This window comes from Talpa europaea (assembly GCF_964194135.1).
Source record: "Talpa europaea genome assembly, chromosome: 16".
NCBI classification, from domain to species: domain Eukaryota; kingdom Metazoa; phylum Chordata; class Mammalia; order Eulipotyphla; family Talpidae; genus Talpa; species Talpa europaea.
The window spans coordinates 47,241,086-47,265,322 of NC_140084.1; the positions used below are offsets into that span (position 1 = coordinate 47,241,086).

Sequence of the window (24,237 nt, forward strand, 5' to 3'; positions counted from 1 at the left end):
GCCGCTCTCTCCGGTGGCCGCGGTGAGTTGCGGCTCCCAGCTTTCCCCGGCCCCCCCGGACCGCAGGCGCCCCCCACGAACGCCCGCGACGTGCCCGCCGCCCCCTTTCCAGGCGTTCTCCGCTCCAGGTTGAGGTAACCCGTCCCCGGGGCGCCCCACTCCTGCCGTGACTCCCGCTCGGCTTTTCCCCTCTCTGAGCCGACCCTGGTCCTTCCCGCCCCCCCGCCCCCCGCTTTCCGGGCTCCGTGCCGCTGACCCGAGGCCCCGGGGCGAGTTTCCCCCCGGGAACACCCACGGAGCAGGCAAGCCCCGCCTGGGGCGCCCAGAGCCCGCGAGGGCGCCTCGGGCGGGCGGGCCGCGGCCACAGGTGCCGGCGCTGACGAGGCGGCCGCGCTCACCCGCCGCCCGCGCGCTCTGGGGCTCCGGGGCTCCCTGTGGGGCGCGCGCCCCCCTGCCGCTAACTAGGGGCGGGCGCGCGGGACGGGTCGGCGCGGCCCCCACAGGCCTCGGGCCCGGGTGTCACCCTTCGACGGGGCGACCGGCCAGGGGGAGCCCGTGGTGACGGGGCTTTGTCTCCGGGCCCCCGACCCACCCTGCGGCCTCCGCGGCGCCCTTAGCGTGCCCGCCGCCCCCCGCGCCCCACCCCGGCGCCCCCCGCGCCCCACCCCGGCGCCGACCCTGCGACGCGCCTGCCCTCGGCTCCCGCTGAGCGCGGCTCCCCGGCTTGGCGGGCCGTGCCCGGGGTGATGACGGGAACTTCTGCCCGTGCGCCCGGGGGCCCTTGTTCCTCCCTGGACGGAACAGCTCTGCCAACCCCCCGTCTTTCCATCGAGGTTACTTCCCAGCACTGCGGGTCCCAGGAGGGCGTCTCGCGCCCCCCGCCGTGTCCCCTCAGCTTCAGCCCCCGGCCCGGCCCCTTCCGCTCTGCACCCGCCGCCCCGCTGAGCGCGGGGTTTCCTGTCCTGCCAACAGGGGAGCCCCCGGCCCCGTCCCGGGCACAGCCGTGGGCATCCGCGGCAAAGCGCCACCTCCTGACGGCCGCGTCGCGTTCCCAGGCCGCCCCCGCCCGCCCCGCCGTCCGCGCCTGGGGGGGTTTTCAACGACGGCCCCAGATCTCCGGGCACAAACCAGCCGCGGCGCCGCCGGGGGCGCGGGGAGCCGGGGGCGCGGGGAGCGAGGCGGCCGTCCTGTCTGCCCGCCGCGGCGCAGCTTCCCCGGGCGTCCTCCACCGCCCCCGCCCGGCCAGCGGCCCCCCAGGTCGCCCCCCAGAACCGTCCGGGCGCGGACAGGCGCTTCCCCGCCCAGGCCAGACCCTGCTGGCCGCGCAGCCTCCAGCCTCGGGCCCGCCAGGGACCCGCCCGTGGCTCTCGGAGCCGCCACATCCCGCCGGTGGAAGCCGCCAGGCCCCCGGCCCCCGCTCCCCGCAGAGGGAAATGCGCCCCACTGCGCCCATCAGCGCGGGGTGACCCGCTGTGGCGGTGGCTTCGGTTCGCCCCTGCGCCGCCTCCTCGCTGCCCCCTGGCTGGGCTCCCGGAGGGGCGGCGTCTCCTGGGCTGCGCCCCCCGGGCGGGCTGCTCACCACCCCCCCTTTGCACGAAGCAGCCTTAAAGCCCGAGCTCGACGTGCCGCTCGCCTGCACCCCCGCCCCAGCCCTTGGCGATGCCCGCGGTCCTGGCTCTGCACAGGAAGCCGCCTTGGGGGGGCTCTGTGCACCCCTGGAGCTTGGTCGCAGAGGTCCAGGGCGGGGGCAGGAGGCCAGGCTGTGTGCTGTCTGGGGGGGCAGCTCTGAGCTTCTTGGGGATCCCGAGACGGTGTCGCAGAGCCACTAGGTGGAGGGGGTGCGAGACGACCCCTACTTCCTCTGTGTTTACGCCAAGGCGGCGGGACGGGCTCCCGCTGCTGCCGTGTGCAGAATGCCCGGCGGCCCCCATTTTCTAGATCCATTGCGGGTGTTTTCTCAACAGCAGGTCATTGGCAGCGTGTGACCGAGGGCGGGGCCGGCGGGGAAGTTCGGGCAGTGACGGGGAACCAGGGCGGTGGCGGGGGGAGCTGGCAGGGGCCTCTCGGTCATGAACTTAGGGAGTGGGGGGCCCTCCAGGCAGACGGGGGCTCCTAGTTCCCCAACTCCCCTGGCTCCCGAAGCAGGAGGGCAGGTGGCCCTGGGGTGCATTCCGCGGGCCTGCGGGGCTCACACCCTCTCCAGGCCGGGAAATCCCGGCTGCCGCAGGCCCCCGCGGCCGGGCTCCAAGAGTTCGGTTCCCGGGCCGGACCCTCGGCTCGTCAGAGGCCGCGGCGCAGAGCGCGTGGGCCCCGGAGGCCGCTCGGGGACGGAGGCCCCAGGCCGAGGCCAGAGGACGCGGGGTCTCTGCGCGCACTGGGGAGGCCGGCCCCCCGGCGTCATGGCACCCCCACTTCCCACAGGGTGCCCGAGAGCAGCCCAGTTGGGTGCTTCCTGGGGTCTCCCATCCCGGCGGGGAGCCCGTCCCAGGAGGGGCGCGTGCTGCGGGCGGCCCCGCGTCCCGGGGTGCAATGAGGCCATTGGCGCCCTCTCCTCTCCGAGCAGCCGCTTTACTCCCACACCGAGGTGGGCGCGGACGCCTGGGGGGGCGGGGCGCTGCCGGGGGCCCCGGGGGACCCAGCGGAGTCCCGGGGCGGGCTGCCCTGGGCGGGGGCCGGCGGCCGGGCGGGGCTGGGGCCGCGGGAGGACAGGCTGAAGGAGCGCAGGGACAGCAGGGAGGTGGGGGAGGCCGGGAAGGGCAGGCTGGACCAGGAGCTCTGGCTGGGCCACGAGGACGACAGGCTGGCCCGCCACGGCGCGTCCTGGGGGGGCGCCGCGTCCTGGGGGGGCGCCCGGGCCCGGCCCCGGCTGGGCCTGGGGGAGGAGCCCGCGCGCTTCCCGGTGCTTCTGGGCGCCCTGAAGCCGGCCTGGGCCACGGGGTGCTTGGGCCACTGCGGGGGCCTGGGGGCCGCCCGCGGCATCTTCCTGGACGGCGGCTGCTCGGGGCCCTGGGCGGCCTCGCGGTCCTGCAGGCGCCACCAGCGGCCCAGCGCGTGGGCCGGGACGGGCAGGAAGGCGAGGAAGCCGAGGACGGTGGCCCAGCCCAGCGCCGGCTCCGGGTAGGGCAGCGCCCCCTCGCGGCCCTGGGGACACGGGCGGGCGCAGTCTCAGCCCCGGGCGGACCGCGGCTCCCTGGGGGCGGAGGCCGAGGGTCCCGGGGTGCGCGGAGCCCACAGCTGGGGGCGGGTGAGAGAGGGGCAGCCCCGGGGGGGGGGGGGGGCAGGCGGGGCTCACCGCGGTGCTGTTCCAGGCGGCGTAGCGGGGCGCGTCCTTCCCGCAGAGCGCCAGGAGGCAGGCGGCGAGCAGGGCCAGCACCCCGGGCAGGGTCACGAAGCGCCAGAAGCACTGGAGTTGGGGCCACAGCTGGCTCCCCAGCTCCCGGAACTGCTCGTGCCTGAACCTGGTGGGGGCAGCGGGCGACAGGCCGGGGCGTCTGGGAAGCGCCCCCTCGGGCCAGCGGGTCCCGGCACCCAGAGCGTGTTTAGTGCTCAGGGGCTGCCGCGGCCTCCCTGTGCCCGGGGAGCACCACACCTGCCCTGTCTCCACGCAAGGCCTGTGCCCCTGGCAGGGGGAGCCGCGTCTCTTAGCTCCTCAGTCCTCTCTGAGGGCGCCCCCACCCCAACTGCCCTCGGACCACTCCCCTGCACCCCCGCTCTGGGCGGGACTCCTCGCAGGGGTGGCCCGTGGGGCCAGGTTGCACCCCAACTCTCCAAAGACCCGGATGGGGCCTGTCCATGGGGCGGGGCCCAGGGCTTGGCCATCACCTGCTTGCCCGGTAGACCCAGGCCAGGGTCACGTTCTGTAAGGCCACGACGGCGGCGAGGGCCAGCGGGGCCAGGAGGTCATCCAGCATGGCCACGATGTAACTGCCCGCCCTGCTGGCGAAGACGAGGCTGCCCAGGAAGCCTCCCAGGCAGACGACCACTAAGGCAGAGGTGGGTTTGGTCACGCTGAGTCCCCGCGGAGGACGCAGGCAGGTGCCAGAGCGAGCCCTGGAGACTGGGGGGGACCTGGGGGGTCCGCAGGGCAGGGAAGCCACAGTACCTGAGAGCAGCCTGGGGTGCTGCCTGCAGGAGGCGAAGGCGCTCTGGAGGGGGCGGACGACGCCTTCCAAGATGGCCACCAGGGTGTTCAGCCCCAGGGTGACCAGGGTGAGGAAGAAGAGGATGGCCCAGAAGGGGGCCCCGGGGAACGTGGAGATGGCCTGGGAGAAGGCCACGAGCGCCAGCCCAGGGCCCTCCATGAACTGCGGGGAGAAGGGGAGGGTGCTGAGGCGTGGGGTGCAGCGGGGGACTCACGATGGCCGGGGCAGAGGACACGGTGGGGGTGCACGGCGGAGCCCTTTCCTGCTTCCTGCACGGGTCAGCCCTTCCTGCTTTCCCAAGCAGGCCCCCCCCCCCCCCCGCTTCACCCTCCTGGACCCCCTTCCTCCTCTAGGAAGCGGTGCAGAGTGGGGCACGGGCTCAGCAAAGGACCCCCTGCGGACGCCACGGGGGGGGGGGGGGGCCCAATCCCCAGGGTTACTTGCCCTGGGAGATGCTTGAGGGGCCTCCAGCCTTCCAGGAGGTGCCTTTCCCAGTGTCCACTGGGCCCTTTGGGGGGCCCCTCCTCCCCCCCCATTTACCTTTTCTCTCAGCTGCTGGACGCTGCAGGGCGGGGAGCGCACGATAATCTGCTGCTGCAGGTTGTGGGGGAGGCTTCTGATCCAGTCCAGGTAGTCCAGGGGGTGCTGCAGCTGGATGTGGGCGGGGGGCGTGGCCCCGGAGGGCAGCATCCCGCTGCGGACAAGCGCCAGCAGCTGCCGGACGCTCCTGGGGGAAGTGGAGGGGGCAGGTGGTGGGCCCTTCGGGGCGCAGGCCCTCCGCTGTCTCCAGGGGCTCCCTCCACTCCGCTCCTCCCAGAGCCGCTCGCTGAGTCCTCCCTAGGGCCCTAGGACGCGGCCCTGCTTGGACACGGTCGGGTGAGGCAGGTCAGCGTGGAGGGGGCGGCCCGGGCCCACACATGTGGCCTTGACAGACTGCCCGTCTCTGCAGGGGGTGTCTGAGTCACTGTCGGCTCCTGGCCGGGGGTCCTGCTCCAACGAGAGTTGTCTTAGTTCTTTCCGCAGCGCCTCCCGGGCTGCAGGTACTCCCCGCGGGGCTGTCAGGGCTCCCCCCGCGCTGCGCAGTCCGTGGCCGGCTTTGATTTCCCCGCGACCCCTCCTCGTGGAAGGCCAGGCCGAGGACCCTCCACGCCCGGCTGAGACCTCCTGGGCTGGGGCCTGGGGTCGCGCACACGTGCCCGCCTGCACCTGAGGCCACGCCGTGGGGCGCAGCCCGCTGGTCCTCACGGCCCCGCACCACCGCCTGGTGCTCCAAATTGGGATCCTAGATTTTTCGGGCCTTCTGGAGTTCTAGAAGCCCCTTCTAGCCCAGGGCAGAGGGTCCACACGGCACCGTGATGATTGCAGTGCAGAGTCACTAGCACAGAAACTGGAAACTCCTTCCCCGGGTGGTAGGCCCTACAGGGCTCCTTCCCCTGTTCCAGGCGCCCCAAGGCCACGCCGGGCTGGTGGGGTCTGGGGGTTTCCCCTCACAGAGGTGGGGGATGGCGCCGTCCAGGGAGACAAGGGTGTCCATCTAGGCTGCTCGCTGGAATCGCCTGCGTGGGTTTCTTTCTTCCATTCAGCATAGCTGCGGCTCCCGGCCCTTCCCTCGCAGGCCCTGTCCGCGGGAGCCTGATGGGCACGTGCCTCCCGGCTGTGCCGGCGTGCCTGGCCTGGCCTGGCCTGGCTTTCCGTCCTTTACCTGGGCACAGGGTTCCCTCAGTGACGGGCCCGCCAACCTCGCCTGCCCACGGCTTCCTTTTAATGAGAACGTTCCGTGGCGTGTTCGGTGGAACGAGCCCCGCGCCTGCCTTCTCGCTATTTCTGTCTCTTCCGCGCCCTTTTCTGCCTTGTCTGGAGTTTGCCATGTAGGGACCTTTGTTTTCGTGCTTTCTGCTGCCTGAGCAGGGGGCGCTCTGGGGCTGTGCCGGCCGGTCTGCGCCCCTGAACGGACTCGGCACCGCGTGAGCGGGGAAATGCGGCTGCAGTGACCGAGGAACTGGATTCCTCATTTTACTTTCATCCTTTTCAATTTGAAAACACCGGATATTCAGAGACTGGGCGAGGCGCCTGGGCACAGCCGGGCCGGGAAGCTGCTCCGCAGCGGGCCTTTCACGGACGCTGAACACAAGCCAGGTGTTGCCCTCCGGTGCCCGGGAGCAGACGCCCGTGCGCGCTCAGGAGCCGGCCGCCTCGCTGGGGCCCCGTGCCCACGCCACCACCCTGCAGCTTTCTGGGGGGCCTGCTGCCCACTTCGCTAGCGCCCCCGGCCCGTGACGGCCGGCCCCGAGGAGGGCGCGTGTGGCCTGGGGCCAGGCAGACACCGGCACAGTAGCTGCACGGGCCGCCCAGACACAGCCTGAGGCCCAGTCACCATCGATGCTGCCCCCCGGCCCCCCCTTTTCAAACAACTGGTTAAGCTCTTGGGGGGGAAGACTTGGGGCTTGGTAACAAGCTGTTGACCATATTAAGCTTCATCCTTAAAACAGGGGCTTCCTGTTACTGCGTCCACTGCTTCTGTCCTCTCCGCACAGGAATCCTCGCGGCGCCCGTGTGTGTAGCTCCCTGGCCTCGCTTCACACGCAACCAAAGGGACTGGCCGCAGGGACCCGAGTGAGGAGCAGCCGGGTCCCCCGCTGGGCCGCCACACCAGTTCCTCTGGCTTCAGTCTCTCCTGCCCCCTCCCCTCCCCCGCCAGGGCAGCCCCTGCACTTTGCCACCACTCAGCTCCTCCTCAGGGCGCGCTGCCCACGGCAGCCTGAGAAGAGCAGTCTCGCCCGGGGGAGGGGAGGAATCCCCCAGACCTGCCTTTCCCGGGGGCCCTTCGCTAAGGTCACGCTGGCCCTCTGGCCTCGCATACTCCATCTCTGCCCAACTTGTTCCCTGCAGCCTCCTAGGCCGCTCAAGTTCCAAAGCCTCTTCCAGGAGAAACGGCCGCCCAGACGCCACGCCCCTTGGGCGCCCCTTCACCTCCTTCCAGAACCAGTGGCACTAGCTAGGTCAGGGGTCTCCTCAGGGAGACCATATCCCAGGCCTGGCAGGTAGGAACAGCGCTATGTCCTGCTCCAGCAGGAAGCCACTACAGAAGGACCTTCCTTCAGCTCCCCCAGAGCGTCTGGGCCGGATATGGTCGGGGGTGGGGGAGGGACGGGGGCTAAAGGTAGACAGTTTAGGATGGAGGTGTCACAAGAGCAGAAACTGGAGGTGGGGACAGACATGATTCACAGGGGTTCAAGCAGCTCCAGGTATGAAAAATCCTTGGATGCCAACTGCCACAGCCAGTCAGACTGCGAGAAAGTGCCTGGGGTGCAGACCTGAGGTGAGGAGGTCAAGATGGAGGCCTCGCAGAGAACCACTGGTCCTTACAAATCGAGCTAGTCTCACCCTGGAAGTCACATTTCCACAAAGGAATGGCGCCTCCCACGGAGAACACGGGGCGCGGCAGCGGGGGGGGGGGGGGGGGGTGGTACCGCTGCCCTGGGCGAGGCACAAGCCTATGCCTTGCAGAGGCCGCTCTGCCCCACTGTGCTGGTGCATGTGTTCTTCCCCTTCCTCGCTAAACACAGTGAACCTGCCTTTCTGGAACTTCCCTTAGCACCCTCAGGGGTGGATCTGCTGGTGATGGATGGTCATCTTTACCTGAAAAGTCTTCATTTCACTGTCGCTGTTTAAGGGGATGTCTGCTGACTCCGGCACTCTCTAGCTCCCGCGGTCTCCTGACGTCCTCTGTTTTTCAAAGCTGGCCCGCCTGCCTTTTTTCCTCAGCACGCGATGGACTCCACAGTCTATTTGAACATTTTCAATTTATATTTGGAGTCTAGAAATGTGTCTCTGATGAGCCAAAGTGTGATGTCCTTTGCATTGAACCTGCTTAGGATTGTCTGAGCTTCTGGGCTCTCTGGGTTGACATTTTAAATAAACTTTGGGGGGAAACTTCCCACTATTTTTTTTTTTCCCATTTTGTTCCAGTGAGACATTAGCCTTAGACATGACTTTTTCTTTCCTTCCATAGTTGCTGTAACGTCTGCTTTGCTGTCTGCACCTGCACGGCTCCTGTTCCCCTTCTGGTCCCCACTCATACTAAATACAACCAGTGCAACTTGGGTTTTACCTACGTTTGAAGTTCTAGAATTTTCATGGGACTCTTTCTCAGCCTGTATATCCTTTCTAAAATACCTCCATTATAGTCGCATCTTCATCTTTTTGTTAAATGTCTTAGCGTATTGACCATGGTCACTGGAAAGCTCCTGTCTGCTCATTTTAATATCTGGACGGTTAGGTCTTTGGCCTTTTTTCCCCGTGCAATGGGTTACCTTTTCCTAGCTTGGGGGATGTCTTGAGATCTTTCATTATATACTGGACTTTATACACTGAAGTACAACGAAGAAAGGTATTTGTTTTATTTTGTTTAGTCTCAATGTATTTAAGCCTTTTGTTCCAACAGGCAAAAAGGATGAAGATGAATTATTTTGAAGGACTGAGTTGAGCCCGCGGCTGTTACAGATTTTGTTATTTTTTTTTTCTGCCTTTAAATGGGATCAGGAGGGCTCACTTTGCCCTTGAGCTGTGTCCCCACCTTTTGGCACCCCCCACCCCAGCTGCAACTATTTCTTGGATATCATTTTAGCTGCAGCGGGTTGGACGGCAGCTTTGTGTGCTTTCGTTGTCACCTCTGTATTGAATTCCTTGGGGCCCATAAATCTGAGGACCCTAAGGACATGTGCACCCCATCTCCACACCAGCTTCGACCGCTCCCTCAACACAGCTCTGGGAATAGAGTGAGGACAATTCCTGGGCCAAGCAATTTGTTTGGGTGTCAGGGGCTCTTCAGCTCCCAATGCCTGCTGTCAGCCTACACCACCACTAAGCTCCTGGTTCCTTCTCGCTTGTACAAAGTCTCCCCATCTCTGACAAGCCTGCTCCACCCAAATGGACCCCCAGAGGCAAACCGCCAGTGGCACTGTGCTCACGTGGGCAGCTCACGCTCTAGCATTACTCACTTCTTAACGCAGTTGGGGCCGCTGGTCGTGGCCCAGAAACTCAGCGTGGTAAGGATGATACATGTAGCCAGCAGTGAGGTGATAAAGCTGACCAGGGCCACCAGAACGGCTTCCTGGACCCTGCTGCTAACCCCAGCCTCACAGGACGACAGGTTGATGATGGTGCCCAGGCCCAGGCCCAGGGAGTAGAGCACATGGCCCCCTGCCTGCCGCCACAGGTCCAGGGACTTCCAGGCAGAGAACTGTGGCAGGGAGAGGAGAACGTGGGAGGGGTCGGAGGGGGGAACCCATGAAAGTGGCAGAGAAGCTGGCTGCAGGGGAGCAGAGGGGTAAGCAAGCCGCCTCACCTCCAAGGTGGTCAGGTGGCTGAGGCCTGCTCCAGCACCTTCCAAGAAGAGGCCTTGGATGAAGAAGCAGAAGAGGAAGACACAGGGGAAGCATATGGAAAAAAACAGCATCTGTGGGGAGGGTTGGGATAGAAGGCACAGTGAGGAGCAGAGGGCAGAGCCCAGGAGCAGCGGGGAGAGGGTTAGGGTGAGGACAGGATGGGGGGAAGGAAGGCTAAGGAAGAATGGAGGGGAGAGGACCTTAGGAGGGTCCTTAGGTCCACCTGTCCTTAGGAAGCCTGGTTACAGGACAGAAGGGGAGGGGAAAGGAGGAAATGGGTGGGGTGACAGGAGGAGAGGTTGAGGTGGGTTGGTGTAGAAGGGCGGAGGGGTTGGAGAAGGGCTTGGGGGAGGAGGGGCTGGGACGGGCTGGGAAAGGGAAGGGTAGGGAGGGGAGGGTTTAGGGGGAGGAGAGGATGGGAAGGGGTAGAGGATAGGAGGGATTCCGGGGGGAGGGCTTAGGGGGAGGAGGGGCTGGGAGGGTAGGGGGTAGGAGAGGTAGGGAGGGGAGGGCTTAGGGGGAGGAGGGCTTAGGGGGAGGAGGGGCTGGGAGGGGATGGGTAGAGGGTAGGAGGGGTAGGGAGGGGAGGGCTTAGGGGGAGGAGGGGCTGGGAGGGGATGGGTAGAGGGTAGGGAGGGGAGGGTTTAGGGGGAGGAGGAGCTAGGAGGGGAGGGCTTAGGGGGAGGAATAGAGGGTAGGAGGGGTAGGGAGGGGAGTGCTTAGGGGGAGGAGGGGCTGGGAGGGGATGGGTAGAGGGGAGGAGGGGTAGGGAGGGGAGGGCTTAGGGGGAGGAGGGGCTGGGAGGGGAGGGCTTAGGGGGAGGAATAGAGGGTAGGAGGGTTAGGGAGGGAGGGCTTAGGGGGAGGAGGGGCTGGGAGGGATGGGTAGAGGGGAGGAGGGGTAGGGAGGGAGGGCTTAGGGGAAGGTGGGGCTGGGAGGGATGGGTAGAGGGGAGGAGGGGTTGGGAGGGAGGGCTTAGGGGGAGGAGGGGCTGGGAGGGTAGGAGGGGTAGGGAGGGAGGGCTTAGGGGGAGGAGGGGCTGGGAGGGGATGGGTAGAGGGGAGGAGGGGTAGGGAGGGGAGGGCTCTGGGTAAGGGGCTGGGAGTGGTGGAAAGGGAAGGTTGCAGGGCATGAGGAGTTGGGAGGGCAGGGCTGAGGGGATTGGGCAGGGGTTGTGCAGGGCTGGGCAGGGGAGCAGTGGAGGGTAGGAACCATGGAGACGGGAGACATTAGTGTAAGAAGGGTAGGGAAGGGCTGGTTGGGGAGGGGTGAGGGCAGGAGGGGGAGGGGAGAGCAGAAGTAGGGAGGGCTGGGGTGAGTAGAGGGTCTGGGAGAGATAGAGGGAGTAGGGGTGAGGTAGAGGGGGTTGGGGAGAGCTCTGTGCAGGCTGGGAGGGAGGAGGGGGGCAGCACTTGCAGGTAGTGTAACAGGGTGGTCCCCAGGAAAGGGGGAGGTGCCCTGCCCCACCCAAGGGAGGGTGGAGCTGAGCCTCTCCCTGTCCTATAACAGTAGTACGGGGAGTCAGGGTCTAGAGGGGCCACAGAGGGCAGGGGTGAGGAAGGCATGGAAGGGTTAGAGGGAGGGTGCTGGGCTCAGGGCAGGGAGGGAGGAGTAGGCCCAGTGGGTGAGGGGTGGGGGGGAGTCGGGGTGCAGGGAAGCAGGTGCCAGGTGGCTGGTCAGGGAGGGAGGGAAGCAGAGCTAGATGGGCAGTGTTAGGGTCTGGGTGGGTTGGGTGGGGGGGAGTTGGGGAGATTGAAGGGGTGCGGGGGTGTGGGGGGTGTGGGGCGCTGGACTTGGAGGGAAGGGAGGAGGGCAGTGAGGTGGGGGGTAGAGGGATGGGGAGGAGCAGTTAAAGGGAAGGCTGGGGAGGGGTGTAGTTGGTGGAGGCAGAGTGGGAGTTGGGGGGGAGTTGGGGGCTGAGAAGTTGGGGAGGCTTTGAGTAGGGGGTGTGGGGGAGATCGGGGATGGGGCGGGTAAGGGGGAGGGAGGAGTTAGGGGGAGGAGAGGGGTAGGGGAAGGAGGGGAGGGTGACCAGGAGGACCTACCTTTGTGAGACTTGCTGCGCCTGGGTGTGAGTGTGGGTGCCCGTCCATCCCCGCCCACACCCCGACAGCCGCTGGGGGCCTGGAGCAGCAGGCCTGGGGCCTGGCCAACCCCGGACACCCTTGTCTGAGCAGCCAGGGTGAGGCCGTGCACACCTGCCCGGTGCTGCCCCGCCCCCTGCCCACCCCCTGCCCCCCCCCTTGTTAACAACAGAAGGTTCTGGGCGCTGGCGTCTGTCTCTCTATTACCATGTTTCTATATTTCTTAAAAAACAGACCCTTCCCGGCCCCGGCTGTTCCTTCCTCCACTCCGTGAGCCGCGTGAGGCCGCGGGGTCCCCCCTAAAGGGAAAGGAACACCGAAGGGCCGGGCTGCTGCTTCTCAGGACCCGTTTCTGGTCCTCGCCCTCTGCCCCCTGGCCTGGGCCTGATGCCAGCACCCGCTGCTCTGCCTGCCCGGGCCCGGCCTGCTCAGGCACACAGACTCCATCCCCAAGCTGGCCCGGGGCCTGGCAAGCAGGTCCTAGTCTTCCCCCCCTGCGCCCCACACGGCCGGGAGTGGGGTGGGCAGAACCTCTAAGGGGCAGTGCCAGCGCGGCTTCTCTCGCTAAGGTTCTCTTGGCTGCTGCAGCTTCTGGGCTGCCTTTAAAGCGGCCCCTGATCCGCGGGGAGAAAGAGCAGCTCGGGAACGAGGGCAGGGGAGGGAGGCCAGCTTGTCAGCTTGTGTCCCAGTGTATTTCCTTCCTCCCAGGGGACCCTGACCAGCCCACCTGCACCTGCAGGAACCCCTGCGCTGGAGGAAGCAGCCCCTCCCAGTGCTGGCTGCTGGCGCAGTGATGGGAGAACCTTGGCAGTCTGGGGGGGAGTCTGAGCCGGGGGCTGTGCCCAGGCTGAGGGCCTACGGTCTCAGAACTTGTCTTGATGGAGGACAAGAACAGGAAGACGGAGAGGCGGGGCGCCAAGATCAGAACCTGACTCACAGGGAGGGGGGTGGGGGGTGGCAAGGGAAATAACGTGACCACCAACCCAGCTGCAGAGGCCGGGCTCTCAGGCGCCAGTGCCTTAGCGCAAGGCGTGAGGCCCAAGCGGGCTCAGAGGCTACAGGGAGTGGGGCACTGGCATGAGGGTAAAGATGTGGAGATTGGGCCCACCCTGGCGTCTCCAGCCCCTTCGGGATTCTGCATGGTTATCCCACATCAGCAACAAACTGAAGGCGCACAAGGAGTGGCGCCCCCCAATCAGAAGAGGACCGTGTCCCTGCAGTCTCGGCCTGGCTCGGGCCGCTGTCCCTCTGCCCCCTGTGCCGGTGCAGGGGGCCTCTTCTCACCCACTCTCTATCCTGCAGGGCAGCGGCCTCCTGCCTGCCCAGGCCCTGCACCTGCAGGGGCTTCTCCTCATGGACACCCCACAGCTGAGGCCGCTCTCCTCAAAGCCTCCCGCTGCGACCACGCAGGCCTCTCAGTGAACCTGTCGCTTCTGGGGCCGCTCCTCCCGCCCACTGGGGTCTCCGCCAGTGTCTGTCACTCTTCTGGCCCTGGCCCTAACACACCTGCCCTTCAACTGTAAGTAACATCTCTGCCTCATGGGGAAACTCGCCTGGGAACTCGCCACACGTCGCTGAAATGGGAGCTCTGGGGACCCCTTTCCCAGCCTGACCCCACGGACCCCGCGCTCCAAACCCAGACTCCAAAAACCTCATCATTTCTGAACAGGCATCTTGGGGCTTTTAAAAAAATTCTCTTGTAGGGGCCTCCCTGATGGTGCAGGGCTTAAGTCTCAGCACTACAAAGCTGTCCGCAGCCTCTGCAGCAGGTTCGACCCCGGCCAGGGGCTACCCACATGGTGCGGCAGACCTCTCCTGTCTCCCCGCTGCTCCCCTCAGCAGTGTCTTCAGTCTGTCTGCCTGTTCCGCTCCCTGCTCTGTCTCTGGTGGATCCTCTCACCCCCTGCATCTCTGGCCTGTACCCCAGCTCATGGATGCCTAAATAAATCTTTAAAATAAAAGACAATAAAATTCTCTTGTACAGTGCACGAGGGAGGGAGATGCCCACCTGTGAGCTCGCGCAAGAGGGACGTGTAGGGGCACACAGGTAGCGGGCGGGGCAGGGACTACCTGCAAGGTGAGGTGCAGGCGAGGGCGACTTACAGAGGTGGAGATCTTGAACCCGGAGACCAGGACCAGGAGGAGGAGGAGCCAGGCCACCAGCAGGCTCAGGGACAGGCTCGGGACCAGCACGCCGGCGCTCTCCTCCATGCGGCCCGAGGCGCGCAGGATGGTGGTGTACCAGAAGTGCTGGTGGGGCACGGTCTGTAGACAAGAGAGGTCTGGGGGGCCCTGGGTCCTCAGCACCTGCTCTTGTCTACTGCCCGCCCGGCCCCACCCCACTTCTCAGCCCCTGATCCCCGCCCTGCCCTAGGCGCACTGCTCCCCACCTGAGCTGTTGACGGTCTTCATGATCTCCGGGCAGTGGTCCCAGGGCAGGGGGTGATTAAAGGAGCTGACCAGGTAGGAGAGGCTCCAGGCGACGATGACGCTGTTATACAAGGTCACCATGATGCAGGCCTGGGGTGGACATGGGGGCCTGAGAAAGGGGAGGGGGAGCCAGGGCTGGGGAGCACAGGGGTGGGGGCGGGGCGCCACTCACCAGCAAGCTAGCGTAGCCTATGCCGCCCAGCCAGGGGGCGAGCTGTTTCCAGATCCGGATGCTGTCCAAGCGCAGCCAGTGCCCCACAAGCATCTCCATGTACAAGAGGGGCACCCCGAGCAAGAGCACCATGCAGACATATATCAGGATGAAGTTCCCTGGAAAAGGGGCAGGAGCTGTACTCAGCATCTGGCACACTGGCCCTTCCTCTCTGTTCCTCAGGCGCTCTGGGGGCCCACTCCACCTTGCCCCCCCATAGTCTCGCCCCAGGACCCAGACATCCAGGCTCCCAGCCTTAAAACCGTGCGGTGACTCGGGGCGCAGGGCCCACCCTTACCCGTTCCGTTCCTGTAACACAGCTGGGGGAAGCGCCACAGGCTGCCCAGCCCCACAGAGAAGGCCGCGTGGGTCAGGGCGCTCTCCCTTCTCTTGATCTTCACCAAGTAGTTTTGGGCCTTGCTGGCCAGGACCGCCTTGGCCGTGGGCCCACAGGTCGAGCGCTTTAAGGTCTGGGCCACTCTGGGCTCCTCTTCCTCTGTCAGGTTTTCAAGGGAATCCATGTTTCTTCTCACAGGCCCGCGGAGTCCGAGGGCACCTGGGGGTCAAGAACAGCAGGTTTTGAGGGGCCAGCCTCAGGGGTCAGCCACAGAACTCCATGACAAGAGTGAGGAGCACTGAAACACACTGCTGAGGGGAGCAGCGGGGAGACAGGAGAGGTCTGCTGTGCCATGTGGGTAGCTCCCTGGCCGGGGTCAAAGCCATGTTGAGTAGCTGGAGACAGCTGTGTCTCTAACCCCTGAGCCCCAGGGAGGCCCCACTTGGTACCATTTCTGAAAGTACCATCCTACTTGCTGGAAGGGATGCTTCCTGACTGGTGAGGCATCAATAATGCCAATTAATCTGTTTTTAAGCAAACAGTGTAGGTTTGGGAGGTATCGAGGAAGGGGCTGCTAACTCCGTGAGAGAGACACGGGCCACCCTACAGCCAGCTAGTGCCCCCCAGAGAGAGTGAGGGAAAGCAGTAAAGCAGGTCCCTACTGCGATCAAAACAAACCTCTAACACTGACTTCAACAACCACTCTCGTGAAGGAGTCCAAATCTAATGAGAGCAACGCAAGCTTCAGAGCAGTGCTGAGAACAGAGCAATAAGCGGAGATTACTGGATTCTAAAATCTGGGTGTGATCAGGGCCAGAGAAAAAGAGCCCGCCCAAAACCACCATCACCCCAAGGTGACAGTGCACACATAAGGCTGTGCCAGGTGAGGAGTGACACCTCAAAAAAGTGCACTTTACCCAGGAACGCAAGGTTGCCTCTACACCTGAAAATCAGTGAATTTGTCAGACATCAACAAGATGAAGGTCATGTGACCACGTCCACAGACACAGAAAGAGCGCCTGACATAACCCAAAACCCCTTGATGACAAAAACACTCAATAAACAGGAGGAAGTTTTCTTTTTTTTTTTTTTCTTTTAAAGATTTATTTATTTATTTATACAAGAACCAGGGTATAGGCCAGAAGCACGGGAGGGTGAGAAGATTCACCAGAGGCAGAGGGGGAAACAGAACAGGCAGACTGACGAAATACATTCGTGACAGGAGAGGTCTGCCAGGCCATGTGGAACCTTCTCCAGCTGGCCGGGATCGAACCCACACTGCAGAGGCTGCGGAGAGCTTCACAGCACTGCACTCACCCAGAGGCCAGGAGGACGTTTTCTTCACCCGATAAAATGCATCTACAAAAATCCACTGCTAGAATGCTACTTAGTTGTGAAAGACTTAATCTTTCCCCTAAGATCAGAAACAAGACATGTTTCTCTCACCACTTCTACTCATACTGCACTAGAGGTTCTGGCCAGGGAAATGAGGGAAGAAAATGAAATAAAAGTCATCAAGACTGGGCCTTTCTAGTGGCCTAGGGTTTAAGTTTTGGCGCTGTCACCTCTATGGCCTGGCCTGAGTTTGATCCCCGGCCAGAGAGGTGATCCACTCGGTGCAGCAGACCTCTCCTGTCTCCCCGCTGCTCCCCTCAGCAGTGTGTTTCAGTAGATCTGCCTGTTCTGTTCCCCACTCTGTCTCTGGTGAATCCGCTCACCCCCACACCTCTGGCTTGTGCCCCAGTTCTTCTACACAAAAATAAAAAAAAAAAATCATCAAGATTGAGGGAACAAATAATACTATCCCACATGATAGGATCCTAAGTATAGAAAATTAGAAGGAATCTATGGAAAATTACAAATCCATAAAAAGGTTCAGTGAGGTTACAGAACGCACAATCAATATGTAAAAATTGGGCCTCCCCTGGTGGCGCAGCGGTTGAGCGCTGGGCTGTGAAGCTGCCTGGAACCTCTGCAGCCCCGGTCCGATCCCCGGCTGCTCCCCGGCCACCGGAGGAGGGTCCCACATGGCGCGCAGACCTCTCCTGCCGCCCGCTGCTCCCCTCAGCCGTGTCCTTCGGTCCTTCTGCCTGCTCTGCTCCCTGCTCTGGCTCTGGTGAATTCTCTCACCCTCCCACGCTTCTGACTGTACCCTGTGCTTGTATAAATAAATAAATAAATCTTTAAAAAAAAATGTAAAAATCAATTGCAAAACACTTGCAATAAACAGTCTGCCTTCTGTCTTTAGGAAACTTCTGAACTCCTGTGCTCCCAGTCGATCCCACCAGGCATCATGCGGAGAAGAACCTCATCTTTTTTTCTTAAACATTTATTTATATATGCAAACAACAACTGGGGTACAAGCCAGAGGTGTGGGGGGTAAAAGGAGTCACCAGAGACAGTGGGGAACAGATTAGGCACATCTACTAAAACACACTGCTGAGGGGAACAGCGGGGAGACAGGAGAGGTCTGCTGCGCCATGTGGGTAGCAACCTGGCCAGGGATCAAACTCGTGCTACAGCGGCTGCGGACAGCCTCACAGTGCTGTGTCTCAACCCCTTGTGCCACCAGGGAGGCCCCAGACACTCATCTTTTGGGCCTGGTTCTAATGGTGGTTTTCCCCACACATATCCCCAAAATCATCACTGACCCACAAGGTACTGATGACCTAAAGTCAACCACTGTCTTGTATAAATCTTTTTAAAAAAAAAAAAAAGTCAACCACTGACCCCAATCTTCAGTGATAACGTAGAGTCCACCATTGACTCAGACAGACCCCCCCCACCCCACACCCCCCACCCCCACCCCCCCCTGGTGAAAGAATAACCCCTACTGGGGGGTACTCAGACAACACCCAGGCCTATGAAGCCCTTACGATGTGGACTCAAACTCCCACAGCTTTGAGGAAGAAGCCACTGAGACCACAAATGATTACAATTTATTCACACAGATAACGTTTTTGAAGCTGATGATGACAGCTTTGGTGTCTATTAGATGACCCCTACCTGGGGCAAAAAGGAAGCACAGCTTCTCCAACAAAAGCCACCTCTGGGCTCACAGCAGCGCACACGTAAAAGTGAAGCAGCTCCCCCATGGGCCGTGACCATTGCTCTGCTAACCACAATGTTCTAAGAAGACTCTGAATGAGACCACATCCCTTCTAAGAGACTGACTAGCGCTACAGGGCTAGAGACTTAGGCTGCACCGCTGAAGCGGGGTGGTGGGAGCAGCATTTGGATAAAAGGGGAGGAAGCGCTACTTCTTAATCGTGTCCTATTTAATAAGGCTCTAAATGTTTGTATTAATTGAAAAAAAAAACAAAAAGAACAAAACTAGTGATGAAAGTCATTCAATAGCATTTTGGGGGTGATAACTGATAAAAGGTTCTAGGAAGTGCAATAAAATTTAAAGAAGTATTAAGTTTGGAAAAGAATTAGAGCTGTCATTATTTATAGATACAGTTGTGCATGTCAAAAATAAAAAAAGAATTCACAAACACATAGTATTTATATTAATAAGTAAGTTTAGCAAGTTTGCTGGATTCCAAATGCTGTGGCACACGATAGCATTTCTACGTATCAACAAGAAATGAATGAAAAAATCAAAACATTTATAATAACATGAAGATGTTTGAAGTGCTGAGGAATGAAAGAGAAAGCTAAGACCTCTATACCAAAACCTATGAATGATTATTAAGAAAAGTCAGAGTTTTTTTTTTTTTTAATTTTATTTACTTATGCGTAGACGAGGAGGGGGTAGGTGCAGGGGGTGAGAGGATTCACCAGAGACAGACGTGTGGGCAGAACAGGTGATCTACTGAAACACACTGCTGAGGGGAGCAGCGGGGAGACAGGAGAGGTCTGCTGCACCCTGGTGGGTCAGCCCCCTGGCCAGGGATCTAACTCAGACGGCAGTGATAGTGCTGATACTTAACCCCTAGGCCACCAGGGAGGCTCAAGAAAAGTTTTAAGTAAGTGGAGACAGCCCAGGTGTCAACAGGGAGTATCATGACAGCATTAAATAATTAGGATGGGAAAATTTATATTCAGATGAAAAAATGAAATCTAATAATTATCCCACATCATACAAAGGTTAATCCACGGACTACATATTTAAAGATAAAGTCAAATTCATAAAACTTCTATAAAAGTCAATATGGGAGGGCCTCCCCGGTGGCGCAGCGGTTGAGCGCTGGGTTGCAAAGCTGCCCGCAGCCTCTGCAGTTCCGGTTCGATCCCCGGCTGCTCCCAGGCCACCAGAGGAGGGTCCCACATGGCGCACAGACCTCTCCTGCCGCCCGCTGCTCCCCTCAGCAGTGTACTTCAGTCCTTCTGCCTGCTCTGCTCTCTGCTCTGGCTCTGGTGAATTCTCTTACCCTCCCGCGCTTCTGACTGTATCCAGTGCTTGAATGAATAAATAAATAAATAAATCTTTAAAAAAAAAAAAAGTCAATATGGGAGACTATCTTCATGACTGGAGGTTAGGAAAGATTTCCTAAACAGGATGCAGAAAGCACTAACCACAGGGGACATAATAGGCGTATTTGACTGAGTTCATTAAAATTCAGAACATTTTGTTCATCAACAGACACCATTCAAAAAGTCAACAGCAAGCCACAGAATAGAAAGGAAAAATGCCACACACCTGGTAAGGGACTCAGAATCTGTGAGAAGCCTTACAACTAAATAAGAAAATATAAGTAATCAACTACTTTAATTTGCAGAGACCTTTCACCACAGGGGTTCCCCAAATGGCCAGTTAACTTGAAAAAGTGCTTGGCCTTTTGAACAGCAGGGAAACCCTAATGAGGTGCCACTACACACCAGAATGGCCAGAACAAAAAGGCTGAGGACACCAGACACCGGCGGGGAAGAGGAGCTGAGCAATGTCAGGCACTGCGCGTGGGAATGGAAACTGACAAAACATGTTTGGAGAGTGGGATCCACCAGGATCCATTAAGACTGAAGGCATACACAGGTGAACAACAATTTCACGCCTAGGTAAAACTGCAACCAACATGTGTGTACATGCATGCACACTGGCGATATTTTCGTTTGCAACAGCCCCCTCACCAAAGTCCATCATAGCAGCACGGATACAGTATGCATAACCTGAAGAAAGAAATATTACACGGCAAAGAAAATAGCTACAGCTACACTTAGAGGCATAGACAAATGTCAAAAACATCACATTGTGTGAAAGAAGCTATATTCTAAAGAATGTGCAGCATGTGGATGTTTATATCAAAGTTAAAAAAAAAAAAACAGACCTCAAAAGTTTAGGTGTGCATATTGAAGTGGAAAAACCCTAAATAAACCAAAGGAATGATAACTATAGAGTCAGAGGGAAAGAGGATCTAGAGGCTGAGCAAGGTCCAAGGGAGTGTTTTTAGGGTGTAGGCAGCGTTTCCCTTTATTGACTAGGATGGTTGAGGTGTTTCCTTTGTAATAACCCAATTAAGCCAAACATTTCCGATTTGTACACTCTTTAAAATACACGTTAGGGCCTGCCCGGTGGCGCAGTGGTTGAGCGCTGGGTTGCGAAGCTGCCGGCAGCCTCTGCGGCGCCGGTTCGATCCCCGGCTGCTCCCCGGCCACCGGAGGAGGATCCCACATGGCGCGCAGACCTCTCCTGCCGCCCGCTGCTCCCCTCAGCAGTGTACTTCGGTCCTTCTGCCTGCTCTGCTCCCCGCTCTGGCTCTGGTGAATTCTCTCACCCTCCCGCGCTTCTGACTGTACCCAGTGCTTGTATAAACAAAACAAACAAACAAACAAATAAATAAATTAAACATGCCTCTATAAAAAAAAAATAAATAAATAAAATAAAATACACGTTATATTTTATAATTTAAAAAAAGGCATGGGGCGTCCCCGGTGGCCCATTGATCATGTCTCAGCGCTATCACCATGACAGCCTGAGTTCAATCCCCGGCTAGGGAGCTGACCCACAGGGCGCAGCGGACCTCTCCTGTCTCCCGGCTGCTCCCCTCAGCAGTTTATTTAGTAGATCCACCTGTTCTGCCTCCCACTCTGTCTCTGGCGAACCCTCTCAGCCCCCACATCTCTTTCCTATACCCCAGCTCTTCTATGCAAAAATAAAATCTTTTTCAAAAAGTTTATAGAAAAATAAGTAAAGGTATGTCTGTACGCAGTAACATCACAGTCTCCCAAGACACACTGCTAGGTAGGGAGTCAGACAACAGCACATACTGGGTATCACTAGGTAAAACAAGACCCACACAAGTGTTCCCACAGATGCGCGTCAATGCAGAGAAGTCTTCGCTGGCTGCACGATCACACTGACACCCTCCTCATCACTCTCACCCAACAACACAACGGTGATGTCTCTCCTCGGATCTAACTTCCTCCAAAAGGCGACCTGGATCACCTGGACACGCCTCTGCTACCCAGCAGGGCAAGGAGCGGGGCTCTCCAGGCTGTCGCAGGGAACCAGTGTCCAGCTCCAGTTTGGGGATGTGTGGCCTCGCCTAGTACCGCCCCCACCCCCACCCCATTTGACAGCAAGATGGACAAGTCACCCTCCCTGCAGGTGCCTTTCTACCCCTTCCGCCCGCAGCGGCCTCGGCGCTGGGCGTCTGCATGAAGCAGCACACAGTCCACTGCACGCCAGCCTTCGCGCCTGAGAGAGGCGCGGAGAGCAAATGTGCAAAGTGGGTCTGTTTGGTTTAAACTGGAGGCTTTAGTTTAGCTGCAAATCCTGCACAATTTTAAAAGACACCATGATCTTAAATGTTTGCTCCCTTTAGATTTTGGAGGGAGGTCAAGCTTAGAAATCAGGTAGCGTCAGATGTGTATCTGAACACTTCATACATGGAATCCTTATAAATTGGACATGGTAGAATATCTTGTATCATATTAACATAGCATATAAATATACACTAATATATACTGAAAAAACGTTATTTCCTACAAATTGGAGCTATATTTGTATATAATGTCATGAGTATTTTCTTTTAAAACATGCTTTTTGAAGGCTACTTAATATTCCAGATCCATTGCATAAACCTGGCGGAGCTTAACTCTCCACCGGCCTCAGTGATTCGGCCCCTCCCGGCCCCTCCAGCGCTCCCTGAGCTCCGCCTCCCCCGCCAGCTGCAGCTCCTCCCCGCCGCGCCACGGTTACTACCTGGAGCCGACGCGCTCGGCTCCACCCGCCCCGGAAAGCCTCTCCCCGGCCTGCGCCCACGGGCGCCCCCCGCCCCCCGCGCCTCCCGCTCCGCGTCGCTGTCCGCCAGGCTCTCGGAGGAGGACGCGAGCGACCGCCCGCCCGAAGGCCAGCGGAGAGCGGACCCCAGCCGGCGAGCGCCCGCCTGCAGCGGCGCTGGTCGGGAAGCCCGCCCCACAGCACCCCGACCCTGCCCCCACCTCAGCCCCCGCCCCCCGCCGGCTGGCGTGGGGTGCGGGGCCGTCAGCGACCTGAGCGCGGAGGAGAAGCCGGGAGAGCCGGGAGGCGAGGGGGGGCCAGTGGACACCAGCCCTGGTGGCCTTTACTACCCCGCCGGCCCCGCCCCGACACTCAGGGCTTCCCCGACCCCCAAATTCCCGAAAAGACAGGTATGTGGGAGGGGCATCCCTGAGGTCTGGGTCCAGAGGTGGAGGGGTGGTGGCTGGGGGAACAGACGCCTGTGTCCCAAAGAAGTCAGGATCTGGGGGGCAGAACGTCGGCACCCGCGTTTACCCGCCACTGTCGCGCGAGTCGAGACCAGTGGCTGCGGCCGGCGCTGGCGGGGGGTGGGGATAAGGTGTGGGCGCGCGACAAGGAGCTGGGGGGGAGGGGCAGGCTCAGCGGGAGGCCGAGGTAGGCCATTTCTCCCCCCCACCCATGCTCACGCCCAGCAAAGCCGCCGGGCCCTGCTGACTCACTCCCCCGGGCTACACCGCAGCGCTCAGACCCTATGGGGACCTGAGCCCCATTTCTTTGAAGGGTGCAGCCTCCCTCTCGGTTCCCTGGCTCTGAAGCCTGACCACACTCAAGCTACCAGCGTCCAGTCCTTGGAGCATCTTTTCTCCAATTTTATTCTTTGGGGAGCTCCCGGACCCAGCCAGTTGCGTGGCAGACCTACCTAGTGTGGCTTGCAGACTTGGTGAGTAGCACACCTGTGGATCCAGATAAGGGGAGAGTCAAGATAGGGACCCCCGCCCCTTTCAGATGCACACCCTTAACCACCATGCTACAGACAGACATGGTGCGCAGTTTCAATATCCAAAACAGGGCGGTCCCACTGTGGATCATCTAGAAGGCGCCCCGGGCACTGGGGGGGTGTAGAACTGAAGTGGCAGCCCCCACAGGGAGCAAAGCACCCACCTCCAGGGGTTGGGCTGACAACTGGCAACACGCCTAGGAGAAAATATGCCCCTTGCATCAAATGACACTGCATGTTGTGGGTCAATGATCACAAGGTGAAAAAAAGGACAACAGTCCACTAGGGGCGGGTCGAGGCGAGGGGAGCAGTTCCATGCTCTTGGCAGAGGAAGGGAGGGCTGTCTTCGCTGTCAAGGATGCACAGAGTAAATATTGATAAGTTTGACTATGTAAAAGTAAAACCTCAGTGTAGAAGGCAAAATAAAAAGAAAACCAACCAGGTTAAAAGGCATCAAACTTGTGGACGATCTCAAATTCTCTAACAGAGGATTTAACTTCCGGAATGTGCCAAGGCCTCTGAAAGATGCGTAACAGGACCAACAACCCCACAGATAACTGGGCATACGAGACATCCAAAACCCAGCCCAGGACGGTCACCGGCCATTTAGGGGTATCCAAGTGCTCTGTTTCAAATTTTACACACCTGATGATTAGAAGAATGTTCTAGAGGCTGGCTGCTGCTCCTTGCATTTCACACTGCTTTCCTAGTTCCCGACCCTCATATTTGGGGACGGGGGTCAGTGCTAGACATGGGCATAGCGTGACTTGACTTCTGCGCTCCTACCTCAGGGTTCTTTTGCAGGATGAGCAGGCAAGGGGGGTCAGCAGTGACCTCACTGCCTGAGGAAGCTAGCATGTACACCCTATGTGCCCTAACTCAACTCAGTCTCCCTCATACCTGAAGTCACCTCCAAGCGCCCAGCGGAGGGGAAGCATGTCAGAGAGGTGGGGGTGAAACCCGACAGTGATATCCACTGATTGTGGCTCTGGATGTCCCTCAGGCTCTCCGGGTCAACCTCCATTCCCCCTCACTCCCTGCCAAGCGCCCTCTTCCCGGGCTCCTAGACCACTGGCGTGCATGCCGTCATGTAAAGTTTTAAGCCCACGGGCACGCTTGGCAATCGATTGTTCCAAGAATTTAAGACGTACGTGAGGTCACCAGTTAGCTTTGCCATTACCAACGAGGCCACCACTTTCTGAGCACAAATTGTCTCCACCTACCGGAGTTTATTTACAGAGAATGCCAGGCAGAATGGCCTGGGGCGGCTTGACTCCAACAGCCCATGGAAGGCAAAGCAAAGCTGGACATATTTTTTATGATAAATTCTGTTTCTCAAAAGTAAAGATCTACTGGATGAATTCGTGTGCCGACACCATTTCTGCCCTCGTTTCACAGACACCGGCCCGCACAAGGCCCGATTCCTAGAGGAAGGTGACGCAGAAGGCGGGTCCGCAGCCGCCAGCCACCGCACGCATGCAGGC

At 60.1% G+C, this 24,237-nt stretch overlaps 1 protein-coding gene across 1 annotated transcript; it reads right to left on the bottom strand.

Moving 5' to 3' along the window:
• Positions 1 to 2,568: 2,568 nt before the first annotated feature.
• Positions 2,569 to 14,775, bottom strand: LOC311186097 (sodium-dependent neutral amino acid transporter SLC6A17-like; the record flags this gene model as incomplete). The annotated part of the gene is made up of 11 exons (XM_084256985.1): positions 2,569 to 3,141; positions 3,293 to 3,458; positions 3,823 to 3,982; positions 4,103 to 4,304; positions 4,683 to 4,869; positions 9,143 to 9,384; positions 9,490 to 9,600; positions 13,717 to 13,878; positions 14,017 to 14,133; positions 14,216 to 14,373; positions 14,553 to 14,775. 11 exons carry the CDS (start codon positions 14,773 to 14,775, stop codon positions 2,569 to 2,571), a joined length of 2,301 nt encoding a protein of 766 aa, XP_084113111.1.
• Between the last annotated feature and the right edge of the window lie 9,462 nt (positions 14,776 to 24,237).